Source organism: Orbicella faveolata, unplaced genomic scaffold (assembly GCF_042242905.1).
Source record: "Orbicella faveolata isolate gen_17 unplaced genomic scaffold, um_ofav_v1 contig_26, whole genome shotgun sequence".
Classification (NCBI taxonomy): Eukaryota; Metazoa; Cnidaria; class Anthozoa; order Scleractinia; family Merulinidae; genus Orbicella; species Orbicella faveolata.
In genome coordinates, this window is record NW_028301554.1 from 21,702,249 (window position 1) to 21,722,364 (window position 20,116).

The window sequence follows — 20,116 nt, forward strand, 5'->3', positions numbered from 1 at the left end:
GAAATAAGGAACAAAGGTTGCTAGGGGACAACGCCTTCTTGACGGTCAGGCGACCTTGGTTCGCGGCTCGCAATGCATGCTCCTTGATCTTGCGTGTTCAACAACTTTCTTGAGCTAACAGACTTGAATTCTACAGAGGTTGTGTACAGCTGGGGAAAAATCGCTCTTTATTCGTCTTCTTTACAGTTTTAGGCTTAGAGTTGTGAAATGTAGAACAAGACCATGTTTTAAGAACATAATGAATCGTTACTTATGGCTTTCCCGTTGGGCTGGAAAGAGAATTTAAGCATCGCGTCGACGGCATAAGACCAGGGGTATCAGGGCGGTCGTCGATATGCAGTCCAAACGTGAAAGGGAGAGCGACCGTGAGCGAGACAGAAAGGTTTCTCGGCCAAGCCGGGGTAGTTTACACTCGCCGAGGAATAGCTCTAGTTCTGGTTCTGGGGTAATGATGGTTGGACCGAATTTTCGCGTCGGCAAGAAGATTGGATGTGGAAACTTTGGTGAACTACGACTTGGTACGAACTTGAGTAGGCGACCATGTTTCGCGGATTTGTTATGTATATGCCGTGCCTTTTTAACGGCATTATGGCCTTTAGTCTTATCGTAGAAAGATATGATTTTTCAATTTTTGACTCTACATTTTTGTTAGGTAAAAATCTGTACAACAACGAGCACGTCGCCATCAAATTGGTGAGTCGCAACTTACTTTTGTCTGCTGTTCAAGCTTTCATGACGAAATACAGGATGAGATATATTACCACTAGCTGATGGCAAATATCGAATATTCTTTTTTGACAGGAACCCATGAAATCTAGGGCACCACAGCTGCATTTGGAATACCGATTTTACAAAGTACTTGGAAATGCTGGTAAGTTCACGTTTAATAGTTCGCGAATACCGTAAAAAAAAAATTTGAGTGTTGTCGGGAGAATTTGATTTCGGCGTGCAGGAAGTGCCAAATATACATAGTGATCCATTGTATTTCGTTGACGGGCTCTTGATTATGAGAGACAGCCAAGCGTAAAAAAATTAACTTGCTTCATCCTTCTGATTCAATTTTTCGTTCTTGAAAAGTGGATCTTTTTTCAGTTCTCGCCCTCTTCGTAGTGAATCGCATGTTTATTATGGTATTTCAAAATGTTACTTGACCCGGTTACCCCAAATCTGTTTCTCCAATGGGATTGCAAGACTAACAGTTTCTAAATATTCCTAATCCTTGTATATTTTAATTTTAGAGATAAGCGATTAAAAAAGGACAGAAAATTCTTCCAGTTGGTCAAGGTTGTAAATTAGCACACATTTTGATCGGCAAATTCCTAGCAATATTCGAGTTAGATTTCGCTGTCATCCTTGAAAAAAGTGATCTCGAGTGTTTAGAAATTTGAATGTTCCTTTTCAACTTATGTGGCTTGTAACACAGTACCCAACGGCGATAATGAAATCTCGTTCTTTCAAGTAAGTATATTTAAATACGCCTTTGCATGTCAATCGTTCACTGCCATATGCAACGAGGTGCGGGCAAAATAAAATGGATAATTTATCTTCCCCATTTAAATTTAAGAAATGGGAGTTAGAACAAACAGATGTGGGATTACTCATTTGGATCTCTTATTAAATGGTTGATCGGTGAAATATTGATTTGTTTTGAAAATATTTTTAATGCTTGAGGACAATATTGTCATTAATAATTTGGACAATTATGTGACTTTTTTGGTATTGTAATTTTTGTTTTACCCAAGATGTGTCCTTTCATTGGTTCTTTTCGTTGGTTTTATGTCTTGATAAAACGGTGTGTAAATAACAAGGTCTTTGTAATGGTAACTTTGTGATGTCAGTTTAAAGGATTTTGATGAAGCCTTGTTTTTAGGTGACATTTAATTATTGAATTTTTAAGACATATATGTTTTGTTATTATTTTTGCTTTCAACATTATTACCTCCGAAGACAATCTGTATCAGGGCCACAGTTGGTTTCTTTCACTACTTTTCCCCCTCCGTATAGATCATATTGTTTTGTTTGTCTTTATGATTTTGTAACCCAAGTCATGTTTGAAGTTACATGAATGGTTTGTACTAAAGTAGAGTATATTCTGATCCAGTATCTCAAACACTTGAGATATGAAAAGCTGGCCCCAGAAAAGTGGCTGTACAATTTTCTGTAAGTTTGAACTCTGACAACCTTGGAAACAAGGTCAAAAAGCTGACCATAAAATGAAACAATATCTTTTCAACAAAACATCCCCCCTAAATCATCCTAAATCACGTTTCACAGGAGTTAAATGCAACAGTTTCAATAATTTCAAGTGATTAATAACACATGTGGTGTAAATGTGCACGCTCTTGATGCATACTTCCCAAACTAAGTATGAAAAGATGGGATGAGTCTTGAAGTTCAATTTACTGGCAAAATGCTAAGTACTGCAGCCCATAGTTAATTACTGTTCGTCAGTATCCAAGGGAACCTGTAAACTTGTATTTCAGATGCAATGAAGTGAGGGACTCGAGAATAGTTGGGTAATCCTGTGTTTCAGTGTAGCTAGAGTTAAAAATAAAGCAAGCCATTTGAAATGCATGGCATAATGCATGTCATTGAACTTGGAAACAGAACAAATGACTTCATAACTTATGTGATACAAAGCAGAGGTAAAACACCTCTGCTTCTGTGGTAATTTAAGGCTAGTGGAAGAGGATCGATGGACGTCATGGCCTAGAGCATGTTTGGAGGTGTTTGTATGTGCCTAGCTCTATGAAGATGCCCAAAAACATTGTCCTGACCATATTCAAGTATAAATTGCAAATTTTGTGTAATTTTGTTGCAAGTGCATTTGACTCATTTTAATGATGTGCACCTGTATGTTGTTACAAACTCAAATGGTTGAAGGCAATCAATTTTGTAGACTTTCTGTGAACACTCTTAGATGGGAAGCTGAGCATTGGTTAGTTTGATTCAGCTTGCTGTGTATACATGGGAATTCCTTATTTAGTAAGAACCTGCCTTGGAGCACTTATTTGAATTTTCACATTTCTTCTTGTTAACCCACAATGTAAAATTGTGTGCAATTTTATCACATGCATAAAACCATGTACTTCATGCACTCATTTTGAAGGTTGGGTTTTTATTTCCATTTTTTTTTTCATTCTTCAAAATGAATTGTGAAGTAGGTGATAAGATAGTGTGAGCCATTGTGTTAGGGCTTATTCCCATTTATAGTCTGGTATGCTCGGCTCTTAAACCTGCCACTGATCAGTGTGTTTTTGCTTGCATTAAACCTATGTGAACTGTATCTGGCTTTCTTAGTTACATGTTTTCACTTGTATGTCTTTTTTGCCACCATCAGCATCTATTTTACCTGTGTGAAATATTGCAACCAGCTGGTCACCAGTGCTACTAAAAATCGAATGTTGGCAATCAGAATTCTATTGTGTTGTCCAATGTTTTCAAGGAAGTAATTATTAAATCAAAAAATTTCACATGTTTTCAACAAGAAACTTAAAATCCCTTGTCCAGGGAAAATAACTTCTGTCAAAAATGAAGGTATTCCTGTTAAATGACCTCCACAGCAGTTGTAATCCACCCTCTTCAATGTTATTGACAGTTAGTGGCCATCATTTTTCAGCAGTTTCATCTGAAAAACATACCATAGGCAAAACTTTCCTTTTGCCATAATTTGCATATTCATCAATAAAAACATCAGATTTCCTCTTTGAAGACTTTTTGCAGTCAGGAGAAGAAGAAAGTGCTAAAGAATTCATGGATGTATTGTGGGCATTCAAATCAGAATTTGATCTCTCCAAATTTAAAGATGATGTAAATACAAGTTTACTACGGTACCAGACAATAGTGACAATATAACAGATGACGAAAGAAAGTGGCATAATTTAACATTCTGTCTTCAAACTAAGAGAGCTATCTACAGAGTTCTCCGTAAGCTCCGGTGACCGGCGAAATTCGCCGTCTAGTCACTGTTGGCGCGCCGGCTACTTATAGGAAGTAAATTATGAAAAAAAAATTATTTGTAACAATGTTAGTCTACCCGTCAATAAAATTAAGCATAAAAACGATATGTCTAATTTTCTCAACAAATACCTAGCGATTAAAAAAATACAACTCATAGCTGTAAGGTAAAAGAAATCTGAAATCATTCGGGCCGTGAGAATTGCTGCCAAAAACGTGACGTGGGCACTGACCCGTGACAGCAGCACTGAAATATTTGACAACCGGGGTTAAGTTAAAGCTCAGTTTTTCCTCTGAAAATGAAGCGAAAAACCCAGCAATCGCTGTTCAGTACCAGGGATAAATTGAAAAGAAAATAGAGATGGCACAAACAAAGGTCATAAGTTGTTTTCTTTCAAAAATATAATTAAAATTAGTTCTTTTATCTCCAGTGAATGTACTCGTAATTTGATTAGTTCTTTAAACACAACGACATGCAACCCAGTGCTTGGCTCGCACATGGAGGATTTTCGAGAATAAATAACTGCAAAGATTTCTTCTTTTTTCTTGGTGAAATTACTTTTCTTTAACAAAGGAACAAAACCATGATTGCTTAAAATACACTGAAATGCACTTTTTAGAACCCCAATTTCAAAATTTTCCTGGGGAGGCTCCCAGAGTCCCAAATAATGGCTCTGATAAAACCACTCCACATCTTTTTATCGGCACTGTCCGCCGCCTACTCAAAGTTATTCTCCCTCTACTTCAAATTTTCGGGAGAACCCTGCTATCTATGTAATAAAAACCACTTTTCAACTAAAATGTAATCTGCTAAATAATTTAATGCCCTTGTACAGGGGAGTCTCTGACTCTTTTTTGATCATTCACAAGTAGGATATGCTAAAACAAAGAAACATCTTTAAAAGCTTCATGTTTTCCTGTTCCACTCTAAAGCAGTACCGTATTTTCCCGTGTATAAGTCGACCTTTCAAGGCCTAAAAATCAGTCCAAAAATTCGCCCTCGACTTATACATGGGTCAAAACTTGAGATCCAAGCGCCAGTCAAATAATTAGCATAATAATTGTCTTTCAATGTTAACAAACAGGTGATAAACGGCAGCACAGTTTACAACGTACGTTCGCTTAGCGATCTGTCTCTCCATATCAGAGCTTCAAGTTAAAATGCATCAACATTTATCCATTAAATTTTAACCTGAATCTTGTAGACACTCACTGGCTCAATTTTGTCATAAAGAACCAATATTTTTCCTTTAAATAAAGCTGTAGTAAAGCCGTCGGAGAAAATATCTTTCGCGCTTGGAACTTCTCTGCTTGGTAACCTGGCAGGATACGAGTGCGAGGACTTTTGGTAACCTGGCAGGATACGAGTGCGAGGACTTCTGTACCAGTACTTGACCGATTTCAAGGCTTGACTACCAAGTTCCCAACACACGCTTTGCACTTTGTTTATGGCGTCGTTCTGAAAGTCGTGAGCTTCTTTGGTGTTTTGCCTGTCTTATAAAGCCACTTTTAATCTCTTTGCACTTAAAAAGGCTTGTTTGAAATCCTTACGTTTGATTTTTGTGAGCATTTTACAAAAATTATCATCGAAAAGTCTGCATGCACATGTGTTGCTAAACTGGGTAAAACGCTCGTATACGTGCCAAAATAAGCTTTAAAACTGCGCATTGAAACATGCTGTGATTTGTTTACATATCTGTGGTAGCTGAAAGATAATTTTAAGAAATACAAGATAAGTTTTCCAAGAAATTCTTACCTGGAAATTAAGAAAATCTAGTTTTTGGCCTCAAAAATTGGGGGTCGACTTATACACGGGATCGACTAATACACGGGTAAATACGGTACTATAATGGACACCTTTTAGTGACCAGATTTTTCCATCTGGTGACTGAAACATAATGTTAAATAACCACTTGGTACCTGCGTAGAAAAAGGTAATTTTGGTTTGGATCTTGTTTACCTGGAACTTATTTCTAAAGCACAGTAAAGTTTTTACTAAGTGGTCAACACCAGAAGGTATTCTCACCCTGCTCAGTCAATAATAATTATTATTATTAAGCCATGTAACGTTCTTGGGGATCCAAGGTTTCATTTCTAAATTCTGACTCTTAACGTGTTGATGTGCACAAAAGGAATAGCAATGTCTTGATCACATCATCACGTGAGATGTTTTGTAGGATGGGTTGTGTTGAGGGAGAGTGGTTGGGTACACAGACTTATACACACAAGAGTGTAAATTTTGCTTGCTTATATTGAAATCACTTAAATCAATCCTTTGCAGAGGGGATACCTCAGGTGCACTACTTTGGCCCATGTGGGAAGTACAATGCATTAGTCATGGAACTTTTGGGACCAAGCTTGGAGGATCTGTTTGATCTCTGTAACAGACAGTTTAGCTTGAAAACAGTTCTTATGATTGCCATCCAGCTAGTAAGTGATATTTTATATGAAGCAGTAAGAATGCATTTGTAAACCTTGTACTTGAGTGGTTGTGCCTATGCCGCAGGGGATTACCAGCTCAAAATCATCACCACTATGAGTGACTATCAGTATGATGAGTGATTTTTTTCCTGGTCAGTTGATAGCGATAATTATTTTAGTTCTTGTAGGAAAAATAGAGATTGTTCACCAGTGGACTTTCTGGTGCAAATGTATTTGTTTTTATATTGCATCACCTTGTCTTTGAAAAATCATGACCACCATTAACCACACGTTAAATAGTTGCCAATTTGATTTTTTACTTTCATCACATCACATATATATCACAAATTATAATTCACCAAATATTTCCACAGGCACGCAATTGGTCTAAACGCATCACATGACCAAATATACCTCAGCTAAAACTGGGGAATATCTAAGTGATATTCCCCAATTTTTGCGTTGCCAAAATATTTGAGGGATAATAAAGATGATAGCCTCCATTCGCTGCGAAAACGTGCTTGGACATCTGGCCCTCAACATTATCTCTTCCTCAAAGCTCACAGTTTTCCTTGAGCTATGATGCTCTTGGAAAGCTTCTCGGGAACAGATAATGTCCGCGGACAAATATCTGAGCATATTTTCGCACCAAATGGATGCTATTGTTTATGTAGACCTTCTGATGTACTGAAAATACAAGAGCTGTTTATGAGCTGGCTTTTAGATTGTGAGTTGTAATTTTTATGCAGTTAAAGATCATTATACATTACATTTCCCAGTCTTGCATGTTTTCAGTTCCATTCTTGGGTTAGTGTTAGTATAATTTGTTTAAAGCTATTTTCAACAGTTCTCAGTTAATGTTTTATGTTGTGTCCCCAATTAGCAGCAATGCTAAATACCCCCAGACACTTAACTAAAGGTTTTGTTGTTGTTGTTGTTGTTGTTGTTGTTGTTGTTGTTGTTGTTGTTGTTGTTGTTAGTCATCTTTGGTGAATTATGTTTCACAGCTTTGTGCATTCATTGGGCAACATTGATGAGTTTTCTGGCTTACTCAAGCTGACTTGAGTAAGTTCAAGGAGATTTACATTGTATTGAATTTTATTTCTCTCAATTTTTCCTGCAGATTTCAAGACTCGAATGTGTTCATTCCAAGAATATGATTTACAGAGACATTAAGCCAGAGAACTTTCTCATTGGTCGTAAATCATCAGGCAAAGAGAAAACAATTCACATTATAGACTTTGGTCTTGCAAAGGAGTACATTGATCCAGAAACTAAAAAACATATACCATATCGAGAACACAAAAGTTTAACAGGAACTGCAAGATACATGAGTATTAACACACATTTAGGAAAAGGTATGCATACCGTTGTGTTGTTGAGTTATGCAGATGTTATTGTTGTGAACATTGACTCTCTAAAACAAAGCAGTCCACCAGAAGTATGATTTTTCATTGTGTATCACAGGAAAAAAGGGTTTCCCGTGAGTTTTTATCTCATTAGCCCAGTGACTAGTACTTTATCAGCTTTACCATAAGGCACTGAGAATCTCAACTGGTCTACAGTTGGGTGAGTGAAGACTATTAAAAAACATGTCTGAAAGAGAAAATGAAGTTGTTGCCCTTCTTTGTGTCCTTTGTTCCTTCATTCATTCCTATTTGGTCACTCATCATGCAGTCTTGATTGCTCTGCAAAAGTGGTATATGATTCAAATCTAAGGTCCCTAAGTGGCTGACTTCTGAAGGTGTTGGTATAATCATACAGTGGTGTAAAGATGCTCTACAACGTGTACATTGTATTCTTATCATTCTTTTCCATTTCTTAAGTGTGTGCTTAGTGCTGTGGGAGAATCGACAGGATGAAAGCATCTTGCAGTACTGATCCTATATGTGTTTACAACATGTATATATTATGGTTGTTTGAATTCTTTCAGAGCAAAGTAGGAGAGATGACTTAGAAGCACTAGGGCATATGTTCATGTACTTTCTAAGGGGAAGCCTTCCTTGGCAAGGGCTGAAAGTAAGTAAACTCTTTCCTTCCAGCTCTGTCCTGTAAATGCAAATGCAACAGGCCAATTTTAGTATTTTAAAATTGTAACATGATTCTTAGGCTTAATTGTGCCTCAACTCCACTGTAGTTGGAGTTTGTTAGTTAACTTTGATAGAAACTTGAAGAACATATGTTTCCTATTTCTTTTAGAAAACACCACAACATAAATAGGAGAGCAACTTGTTTACTTTGATAATCAAAATTTAAATTCTCTTTGCTCACACTATCATTATGTCAACAGCTTGTGCTAGTTCTGTGTTTCTATCAAGTTTTAGTGTAGATCTACTAGCATTCTATCACAAATGGCGTTCTGTGATTGGCTAGGCTACTCTATCCATTCTGTTGTAGATAGTGAGTAGTGTAGCAGTGTGCACTCTTTAACAAAATACATGTAATGGCTACTTTGCGTTTTTGAGTTGTCCGTGAAGTGGATTTAGATAAATTTTTAATGACTAGTAGATTTATACTAAAACAATTAGATTATTCGCTCTCAATTTTTATGCATGATAGAAATCTCATGCTCATAATCTAATTGCTTAATAGAAACACAATATTTAACCAATCAGTGCATGTATTTTCTTAGGGCTGTTTTCTAAACATGTATAGAGCATTTCTCATTTGAGTGTCAAAAATGTATTGGTTTTTCATCACCACACTACACGATTGCTTTTAAGACTTGCACCACTTTTCATCCAATAAGAAATAAAACCATTACTGTAACTTGATCAGGCTTGTTTTCCTGTGCTTTGCTTTAGCTACATGTAATTCAAGTTGTGATTCATTCATAGGATTGTTTTTGACCTTTTTTATTGTTTAGAGTGATAACTTTGATTTTGGTGTTCCAACACTCGATTGAAAACCACTGTAGATCAAATTGTGATAAACTTTACATTTTTAACAGGCAGACACCCTGAAGGAAAGATACCAAAAGATTGGAGACACAAAACGTGCCACACCCATTGAAGTCCTTTGTGAGAATCATCCAGGTACATAAATGTCATGTCCTATTTGAAGCTATCAGAAAGAAAAGCACAAATTTGTTATGCTGTGCTTTTCAAATAACTCATTATGTAGTAAACATTTACATGTAAACTAATTAATACTTATTATAAAATATAGGCAGGTCATTTTTGATGCAACTCATTAACTTTTCTCTAACTAAGCCTGTAAGTTTATATAAATGCGTACACATTTCCTTTATGGTCATTTCATTATACATGTTTAGCACATTTGTACTCTTGCAGCTTAGCTGGGGAATCCATTGTAAATTAAATGCTCTACTGTTTTCTCCACATGTACAGAGTAGTTTCATTTGAGTGCTGAAAAGTAATTGGTTTTGCATCCCTACACTGTACTGCACTGCCCTGCAGTGCATGAATAGCTTAAAAACTCACACCACTGGTCTACTGTTTACCCTTTTAGAGCTAATAGATTTACAGTCCATTGTCTTAGAGTGCGAAAGTTTTCATTGACATTAAAATATAGTACCTGTAATAATATTCTTGTTTATTTCTTTCTTTCTGTCACCACAGAGGAACTGGCCACATACCTACGCTATGTTCGTAGACTTGATTTCTTTGAAACGCCAGACTATGAGTATTTAAGAAAATTGTTTAAGGATTTATTTGAAAGAAGAGGTTTTATTGAAGACGGTGAATTTGACTGGACACACAAGCAAATTGTAAGTGTGCTTCTTCACATGGTCACAAAAATATAGTTAGTAATTGAAAATTACTTTTATATACCATAAGTCAATTTTATAGCCCTTAGAATTCTACTGGTCAACAAGCATTAAGTGAGATAATTAGTTACAATAGCAAATAGTATGATTGCAGTAGTTATATGTCATGAAAGAGAAACTTAGGGGATTTGATTTTTTATTTCCTTGTTCTTTATTGCACTGCAATAATGTTAATAATGCTTGAGAGCTCAATTTTCAAATAAAACATACTTGTAGGCTAAGTTTTCAGCCCTGTGAATTTTGTGTGCCTGTGATTGCAGGTGCAGAGTAAAACCTATACAGTTGAACCTCGCCATTTTGAACTCTCAGGGGAAACGAAAACATAGTTTGAATAGCAGTAGTTCGAAATAGCCAATAGGAAATGACTGAAGGGCAGATAACAGGGAATTTGAAATAAGCAAGTTTGAATTAGCCAGGTCCAACTATAGTTTGAATTTGAGCCAAGGTGCAAAGCACTTAAGTTTCACTCAGAGCTATTGTCACTAGTTCTTGCTGCAACTTTTGTCAGACAAAAAATGTAATGCTTTACACTCGTATTCAGTTATAGTAGTACCAGAAATTCACAAGCATGTTCGTTTCTTTAGATGGTGAATTAGAAACTTTGGTTTATTTGGCTAACATTTGTTGATCTGCAATTCCCACAGCCAAGTCCCATTAATTCCCTGAGTCATTCAGATCCACACAATCAAAGAGATTCTCAGCTTCCTGCTGGATTTCAGAAAGCAAATGAGAGAATTACATCCACATCTGGAACAAACAAGGTATGATCAAATTTAACTCTACTCTTCCATTGCAGGAGTCAAACAACTTTTGATTTTCATTCACAATTTCATAATGTTTTTTCTTGTAAGTATTTGCCGTATTTCTGTAATCATAAATTGTATTCTTGACAAATTTTACAGTACATTAGGGCATCTCCTAGGTCTGGTGTACACCTCGTGTGTTAAATGTGATTTGGACTTTTCTTTTCTAGTCTGCCCAAGACAGAAAGGGTGCTTGGGCTGACAATTCACAAGCTCAGAAGTCTGGTGGCTTACTGGCTCCAACTGCAGACAGATTAGGGGGCTCTGTACAGGTGGTCAGCTCAACAAACGGCGACCTCGGCCCTGTTGATGATAGACGTCTTGAGGGGAAGGCTGGTACTCCTCTACATGCACAACAGCAACAACCTGAAGTTGAAGTTGTTGAAGAAACAAAGTATGTATTCATGTATATTAATTATTATTAAATTCTCAACCTCGGATAATGCAATTCTAGCTTTCTTATTGGTTCACTGGATCTCGGTTACCAGCCATTATACCTACGTTTGACCTTATATGGAAATGAATGCGGTAAATGTCGCTCAGCATAAACTTTTTCGCGGGAAACCAAGTTTCGTCGAGAAAAACATGCACGAAAAAAAACAGATTCGGTTAGCTATCTACAGAAGAGATACAGGAAATTATGGACAATGCCGTCCCAGTAACAACAAAAAAACCACAAAGTTCGAGATTAGATTATTTAACAGTACGTGTACGTTAAGTTTCCTCGCAAAGTTGCAAAATTAAATATGACAGTCGAGATTTTACACACTCATGAAGATTATGTAACAAAAACAATGTTTACCTTAACAGAAGGGCTTGCTAGTCCTGGTGGCACCAAATTTCCGAAACCGATATAAGCAATGTCAAAAGAAGAACTGAATGTTTGTTTGAAGTGTTTTTACTCGTCTGCAAGGAAGAAAGATGGCACGTATTGCAAAAGTTCATCGATTAAATCCATAAGGAGAGCCGCCATTGATCATTTCCTTCGCACGCCGCCGCACAACAAACCGTTTTCCATTATCTCTGACCAGGCAAATAAATTATTGGAGCATTTGTAAAAGTGTTTTGAGCTGAACCAAAGTAAACCCAGTTCTTTACCAGCCACGAAAAACCATCAGGGTGGCCTCAGAGATTCTGAAGATGAATCTGACGCTAAGATAGTTTCTGTCTCTGACTCTGAGTCTGGCCAACAATGAGCTCCACACATACAGCTTGAAATGCCATGGCTTTCAAAGCAAGGGAACTCCGAAAGAGGTCTTGTCGAGCATAATTTTGGCACAACGTCTGTGTCATCATGGCAATGTGCAAGTACACAATTATTCGGCTCTTCTCCATGACTCGAACTTGAACGCTTTTCAAACTTTCTGAACAAGTTTACATCTCCTTCATTTGATATACGTTCCTTGAATTCTACTTGATTGTAAATTCATTCAGCAAATTCGCTTGCTTCGCTTTCAAATTTTTCATTCAACTAATTTTACAAACAGCGTGCATGTCATGTGATTTCCCACTTGTTGTTTTTGCCACATCGATTTCCGGTCGCTTTGTAAAATTAAAACCCAATAAAATTAAGCTATAATTTCCAAGTATACAAACGCACCGAATTTAATAAAACAATTATTCCATTCGTGCTTGTTGGCTATTTACCATCTCATATCCAACGCGCGCTCATGGAATAATTGTTAATTATCATAAGATGTGATTATTCTCTGTACCCTGTTTGTTCATCTGGGCATCCACATTGTTTGTCAAGGCTTAACTTTCAATTAAAGGTAGGTTTTGACATTCATGCTCATTAATACATCCCTGTAATGTTTTGAAGAAAGGAAAGGTTTGAAGCTTGAGGTAGCAATATGAAGTGGTTTAAAAAATGGTAAGCAATGTTAGACTAGAATTTACCACCCTAGATCATTGCAGCCCAAATAACTGTGTTGAGATAAGTAGCTTATGAACCAGTTTCTGTGGTATTGCATTATGCTGTTACAAAATTTAAGCGTAGTTGTTCCACTGGGATTATCGAGTCACTATGTTTTACACTATCTTTTGTTTCCACAGGTGTTGTTGCTTTTTCAAAAGGAAAAAGAAGAAGAAGCAGCCAGTTGCAAGACACAAATAATCCCCCCATCCCCCCTCTGCCTCAACATTTGGATTACATTCAAGATTCTCTAGCATAAGGACAAAGATGGCAAAACCTTTTGTAGAAAGTTGGGTCAATTTTATAATGAAAAGAGATGGAATTTAATGTTCTAGGCAGACCTTGGTTAATTTCTTACTCTGTGACAGCTTGGTACATTGCACAAAATTTTAAAAAAAAATTGTCTAGTTAAGTAATGAAGCATTTTAATCTAGTGGATTTTATTTGTAACAATAATTTAAATAAAAGATGATCAACAGTCCATGAAAGCCACTCTCAACTTTTTCTCTATGTGACTAGGTGGACTGATCGGAAGATTGATTATCCATGATCACAACCAGAAATGCAAGGTGTATTCCAAACATTTCAAACAAAAACACAATGGGAAACTCGCTCAGACTGTTGGTTACTGTTATCTTTGGTGAACATTATTCTGCGATTATAATAATTATTATTATTATTTACACTTCAGTTTCTTCACTGGCCATTTGAAACTCATTTTAGTTAGTTCCTTATTGTATTGTATAAAATGTTATGTGAGTGATCTTTGCTCTGCATCTCACAGAGAAAATGCGAGTTTTGCCTTACCTATATTTATATTTTAAGACTTCATTGCTACATCTAGTAAGAGAAGGGGACTGGTACAGGTTCGAGAGACTCTGGGATTGTCTACACAGCAATCAAATAAAATGACATTTACTTTGAAGTGATTGACTTTGTAAAACCCATTGGTCACTAAAAAACAATAGGGGCCTGGAGAGGAACTTTTTAAAATGAGTTTGAGAAAGACCTGTGCCAAATTTGGGGTTATATTAAAATTTTTAAAAACCTTAAATGTTGTGACTTTTTGGTGAAAGACTGCAAACATTGTAAAACAGTTGTAGTGTTTTCAGACCCATTAATGTTGCCAAGAAGGTTCTGCAAGTTTAATTTGTAGTTATTTCACATTTTTGTATCAATCACTTCTGAGAAGACCTTTCCATTGTACAGCTCTAGGCCATGTGGTGACTTTCAGAGGACAAATTTGTCTCTAGATAATTTTGTCAATATTTTTGTCTGCGCAATCAGTGGTTTCTGTTTGCATGATTTTGTTTTCATTAGTTGAATGCATTTTTTAATAGTAGAAAGTTATCAGAAACTGCAGGCTGCCATCCCAATAATCCAAAGAATGTGTTCTTTCTAAAAATCAACCCATTGCAAGATCTTGCCCAAAGATAATTCCAACAAAATATCACAAGAATTCTGGAATTTTTTATTGTAATTGAGTTATGGAGATTATTGCCATGACAGGCCAGACAGGGGAAGAAGCTGTTCTTGTTGCCCTGTTTTACTGACACAATGATTTAGTTTCATGACAACCCATCGTTCAATTACAATTCCTTTTTTGACAATCACAAGTGGTTTGGGAGAAACCAACAGAATAACATAGTCATTCATATATAGTGTCATTTTTCACTGATTTGTAATTATACAGAATTGTCCATCATAATTGTCAATTTATGTAGAGATCATGTGGTTTGTACAGTCTACAGGAAAATATTTTCCTTATCATTAAAGCATTTAAAGAAAGTCTCAAAATCTTTGTATACTTAGATGATTAATTATTAAAAGATAAACCTTTTTCTCAGTTTGCTCTGCTGGTTTTGTGCGAATTTTTTTCTTCTACAGCAAATGTTCATTTGAACAGCGAAATAGTCTGTATCAGACATTACATTTATACTGTGCAGGATGTAGAGTTTAACTTATGATGGGCCAAACCAAGTAATTTATAATTATGCCTTGCTAGTTTCTCTAGTCTTACTATTACAGTTGTTGACGTGGTTTTCAGTTGAATGTCAACACCAAAACCAATCACTCTAGCCAATCACAAAGGACAGGGGTAATCCAATGAATCAATTAAATCTTAGTATAATTATGTTACATGTACATGTAGCATAAGTGCATGTAGTAAAGCATGGGAAACGTGTGGGAAAAAGTTACTGTTGGTTTTGGTTTTTCTTCTGATTGGATGAAAAAGTGGCACAAGTTTTTTAAGCTAATTATGTACCGTAGCAATGCAAAACCAATTTTTGACACATGAAACCCACTCTTCTAATAGCTAGTGACTGATCAGTTCCTGCACATCTGCAGAAAGTAACTAACTAGTTACTAGCCATTCTCACCAGCTAAACCAGTTCAACTAAATTGGGTTAAGGTTTTTCTAATTTGTCAATATTATTTATTCTTTTCAGTTATCTTGGGAAGACAAATTTCAAACCACCTTTCTAGGATATTATAATCACACAGGTTTTTACCTTGTTTAGTTTTGGCGTGCATGTGACTTTAGCAACTTTTTTGTAACCTTGCTTTAGTTAGTTAAACATGCTTAACTTGGTGGTGTGTCAGTGAAATTGAAGCCTTCTCAAGGGTTTGCACTTTAACTCCAGGTTTCAGTGAGACGGTGGCTAGAAGTCTTGTCAGTGGGTTAACTTCCCAGTATGTGGTTGCCTCAGGAGCTTGGCAGCACTCATAAAAACATTTTACTCATGGTTAGTTGGGAAAAGAAGTGCATTCATAAACAATCTTCAAACTGAACATTTTAATAAGAATTTTTATTAAACAATTAGATTACGAGCTCGAGATTTCTATCACGCATATAAATATTATGAACTAATAACATCTTGAGTATAAATCTAGAAGTCATTCAAAACATTACCTAAATCCTCTTGGCAGACACCTTGAAAACACAAAGAAGCAGCCATCATTTTGTTAACAAATGCACTCTCCTATGCTACATAACAGAATAGATAGTGAGTAGTGTAGCCAATCAGAGAATGGCATTTGTGATAGAATGCTAATAGATTTATACTAAAAGTCAATAGCAAAGGAGTGGTAATGTTTGAATTGATGATAAACATGTTTTAATAACCTGGTTCAAGGGTTGTGCCAGGAGAATGTTGGTCCAAAGTCTTTAAAGCTTTATACTAAGCACGGCAAGAACAAGGGCCATTGTTATGTGAAATTGTTTCAAAATAATCCCACGATCACAGACTGAAAAGACTAAACTTAAACCATACAATTCTGATTGAGAGTTGAACTGGTGTTTTCTCATATCTGACAAAAAATAAATAAAGAAAAGAGAGTTGTAGGAAAAAGGATCTATTACATGAAAGTTAATTCTGTTAGAAAAGTAAGCCAGAAAACTACAAGAAAACCTTTAAGAAAAGTCACATAGGATCAGCAGAGTGCTCAATTCACTACTCAGAAAATTTTGGATCAACAATAGCAATATGATTGGTTGATTTTTGTCATTAGCCCTTTGAGCTATCTTAGTTGTGTAATAAATATACTGATCATTGTTTGTCACAGCCCAGGAAGAAGTACACAACAGTACTATCTAGATCATTGAAGCAAGCAATGATGAAAAACTGTAAAAACCATACCCTATTTGTGACCAAACATCTCACTATCTCAGTCTGATTTACCATTTTCCACACTTCTCAGTTCAACTTTAAGACCTAACTGAGAGTGGAGTTTTGTTCAGACTTAGATGTGAGAACCACAGTAACTCCTGGTTTAGTCCACTGGTCAACAGCCTAGCTCTTTACATATTTTTTGCACCGTTACTGGCTATGGCTTCCCTAGCTTGATATCCAGTAGTGAAATTATGATGTCTTTGAATTTGATGGGACAAGTGCATCCGTCCAGTCAAAAAATTTCTTCATAATTTTATAGCAAAATAACTGTTTGAGTCAAGAAATTTTATCTGCTAGACTGGATCTAAATTTGGGGTAGATGTCTGTTTTTTAAATACCAGGGACTGACTATATTTGCCTCTTAAAATCCACCAGTATGCTGACACCATACATAAGGCAAATCATAGTTTAATATTCGCAAAAATGCTATACAAAAGAATATCATGTTCTCAATCTATAATTTATTCCAGCTTACCATTGACTACAGTACTGGTAATATAATTTAATAAATCCACATTCAAAGTGAAATGTAAAAGGTCCTTGCATACATCTGTACATAGCCTAAATGCTACAGGAAAGAAAATTATCTGAAATCAGTTATCCTGAGTCAGAGTATTGAAATTCCTATTTCTCGCATACATTATTTTGCAAAATGCTTGCACAAATGAAGTTTCTAAAGTAAAATTATTGTAATCTAATTTTTCCACATTAATTTGGTTTAATCAAACAATCGAGCACTTTACACTCATTAAAATAGTTAGCAGTGAAAACATTTGTACAATTTTTAACATCAGCGACTATACATCAGGTCCCCTAGTTTGCATCTAACTTTGGTTTTAAATTGCATGTGCTGTCACCAACCAGGGGAAAAGGTATATGCAAATAATATGTGTAATTATTTTTTTTAGATAAGGCAAATCATCAGCTGCAACAGATTTCTTTTAATGAGGTGAAAACTATATGTAAAAAGTGAAATCAAACAGAATAAATAGTTCTCATAGAAGGGTTATGCCAATCTGTTGATGCTGAGAGCTGCAAACAAAGAGGACGTTCATTAGTCCTCCACAATTTCTTCAATTCCCTCAATCCCTTGTGCTTCAGACGAAGTCCCTGGGCACTCATTTGCAACTGAGGGGCCAGGTTTTTCTGGTGAAACTTCACTACTTGTGCTATCTTTGGGAAAGAAATCTCCAATCCCTGAAAATGAGAATGTATATCACGGTTACGAGTAAAAATACTTTGTCACTGTTGACAATGCATTGTTTCGGAAAGTATCTATATCTCTCCATGGAAGGTTTTTTGGGTTTGACCACCCCCCCACCCCCCGCCTCCCCCTCCCCGTGGGAAATTTACTTTACAGTGGAATCATAATTTTGTTTCAAAAGTTCGGCTCATTTTTTGTTTAAACAATACCGGTACTTTGTTCATAGGGGTGACTCTGAAAAGCATAGTAATTGATTTCAGGGACATGAATTATGTATCAACCTCTAGACATTAGAAAATTTAGCAGATTTGCACTGTGGAACTCGTTACGATGCAAACTCTTTATAATAAAATGGCAAACAGGTCACTATCAGTGTTGACTTAAAATGAGCAGGTGGTGATTTTACAAAGAAAATTATTGACACCTCTCGAAACATGAGTACTATCTTGTGGCACATTACACATGTCTTGAAAACTTTAACAGCAAGTCTCTTTTTCTTATCTGAAAATACCTTTCTGCCATTTGGGAGAAGGCCACCATTTTACAGGGTTTCCTCCATTATACTTGTTCTTGTTTCCTGAACTAGTTGGTGAACCAAAACTACTGGCAGCTGATGATGACCCTCCACCAACTTGCTTACGAGGTGCTTTAGCACCAACAGCTGCAACAAGAACAACATCATAACCATATTAGGGGTGAATGAGTGGCAGGGTTTGACATATCCACTAGCTTGTTGTACTGTAATCCGAGGTAACTAATTAACACTTGGGTGAATGACTGTCACTAGCATTAGATACCTAGTGTTGTTCTGTAAAATATCCAGACCTCATGACAAAAGGTTTCTGTTAGTTACGGCCTCCTACCCCCTGGAAATTCCAGTTTTGCTTCATTCTCTCCCTTAAAATGTTTGGCATTTAAGGCTCCCACCCCACTACAATCACCAAGGGGTTAAGTCCCGGGGGGGGGGGGGGGTTCTCCCTTATATGGGCTTTATCTAGGTATGTGCGTCCCAAAGGATATGGTTTTTCAGCTGTTTTGGTCATAAATTAAAATAGGGTGTCGATTTTGGTCATAAATAGGGTATGGTTTTTGCACTCTTGTCTTCAAATTGGCTATATTTCTTAGAAGAAGTTACTTTTTCATCATTATCGATAAGACCATCAACAAACGCCCTTCATGAATTATGTTTAGGGCAACTGTGTCAGAAGCAATGGTCATAAAGAGGGTATTGAATTTTTGGTCAGATCATAAATAGGGTAGTGAAACTTGCAGATTTTGGTCATAAATAGGGTAAGGGTTTAGGGAGGCAGGCCACACACCCCCACCCAACTTTTCTGGGAGTACCCCCTCCCTGGGGGTTAAGTTATTTTCATCCTTTTATATGTGATACTCAAATCTGCAATTTTGTTGGCGAAATAATGGGCTAAGAATGAGGGGCACCCATAGACCTGTGAAATGATTCTATTCTCTTTTTCGATCTTATATATTTCTGATCAACAACTCTAAAATATTTAATTACCATTATAAATGTGGGTATATTCCATGACAATGGATTCACCTCAGTGAAGATTGCCCACATTTATTTATATCCTGTTAGAAACCAAGAGCTATGAATCATCTGAATTTTGTTTCTATATCATTAGGGGAAACTTTGTGTAATGATGAAGCAGAGTGAATTTCTTTAAACAACTTAACTCTTTCCTCTCCAATCTCTTGTATTGACCACGAAATAAAACGATTGATCACTTGAACCAAAAACGTTTAAGCTTGACATTAGATCACTTTCAAGAAGAAAAACGACCGAGCAAGTAGGTTTGATTGGCAACAGTGAGTGTTGATTAGCAAGACATCATTAAGCTTTATACGCTTTAGTTTCAATACCTAGTCACAACGTGAATTTATGAACTTTGAAGGTGTTGATTTCACCCTGATTTAAAGGAACGTAGAAATTCGTCCTCGATGCCTACTTTTGTGTCAGCACTCTAAAATATCAGGGTATAACATTATAACTAGAATGATCTTCAGTTTAATAGTAAATTTATTAATCAAATCTGTTCAAACCGAATTCAGAAGCAAATCGAATGAAATGAACATGATCCACTCGATGCACGCGGGACGCTATGCATGGCCTTTAATTAGTTTTAAATACACGAAATTAATTCATTTACCTCTTCTTCCAGCACCGTCTGCTTTCGTTCGTACCATTTTCCTCAGCTAAGGTGAACTCGAACTAAATTTTCACTGTAAATCGGTGAAAGGTGAAAATCAAAATGTCTTCCTTCGAATCTTCGCGCCTTTTTAAAGTTGATCTCGCGCCACATCACTTCGAGGCTTACCTGACCGGAAGTTCCG

General features: G+C 36.4%; 2 protein-coding genes across 2 annotated transcripts; one reads left to right on the forward strand and one right to left on the reverse strand.

Moving 5' to 3' along the window:
* The first annotated feature begins 94 nt into the window (after window positions 1–94).
* LOC110065998 (casein kinase I-like) lies at window positions 95–14,732 on the forward strand. Its single transcript, XM_020773184.2, has 11 exons — window positions 95–518; window positions 653–693; window positions 802–871; window positions 6,239–6,387; window positions 7,502–7,736; window positions 8,312–8,397; window positions 9,329–9,413; window positions 9,960–10,108; window positions 10,813–10,929; window positions 11,142–11,365; window positions 13,027–14,732. Exons 1-11 carry the CDS (start codon window positions 335–337, stop codon window positions 13,085–13,087), a joined length of 1,401 nt encoding a protein of 466 aa, XP_020628843.2. The 5' UTR covers window positions 95–334; the 3' UTR covers window positions 13,088–14,732.
* Window positions 14,733–16,952: 2,220 nt separating this feature from the next.
* On the reverse strand, window positions 16,953–20,078 carry LOC110066002 (PCNA-associated factor-like). Its single transcript, XM_020773189.2, has 3 exons — window positions 19,933–20,078; window positions 18,276–18,425; window positions 16,953–17,757 (listed from the first exon to the last, which is right to left on the reverse strand). The coding sequence occupies exons 1-3, from the start codon at window positions 19,967–19,969 to the stop codon at window positions 17,615–17,617; spliced, it is 330 nt and encodes a 109-aa protein (XP_020628848.1). The 5' UTR covers window positions 19,970–20,078; the 3' UTR covers window positions 16,953–17,614.
* Window positions 20,079–20,116: the final 38 nt, after the last annotated feature.

Excerpts from the sequence above, each read along its gene's own strand:
- LOC110065998 (XM_020773184.2), top strand. The coding sequence starts at position 335 with ATGCAGTCCAAACGTGAAAGGGAGAGCGACCGTGAGCGAGACAGAAAG. Across the intron at positions 519-652 it reads CTTTGGTGAACTACGACTTG|GTAAAAATCTGTACAACAAC; the intron begins GTACGAACTTGA and ends CATTTTTGTTAG. Across the intron at positions 872-6,238 it reads CAAAGTACTTGGAAATGCTG|AGGGGATACCTCAGGTGCAC; the intron begins GTAAGTTCACGT and ends AATCCTTTGCAG.
- LOC110066002 (XM_020773189.2), bottom strand. The coding sequence starts at position 19,969 with ATGGTACGAACGAAAGCAGACGGTGCTGGAAGAAGAG. Across the intron at positions 18,426-19,932 it reads AGACGGTGCTGGAAGAAGAG|CTGTTGGTGCTAAAGCACCT; the intron begins GTAAATGAATTA and ends TTCTTGTTGCAG. Across the intron at positions 17,758-18,275 it reads TTCTCCCAAATGGCAGAAAG|GGATTGGAGATTTCTTTCCC; the intron begins GTATTTTCAGAT and ends TCTCATTTTCAG.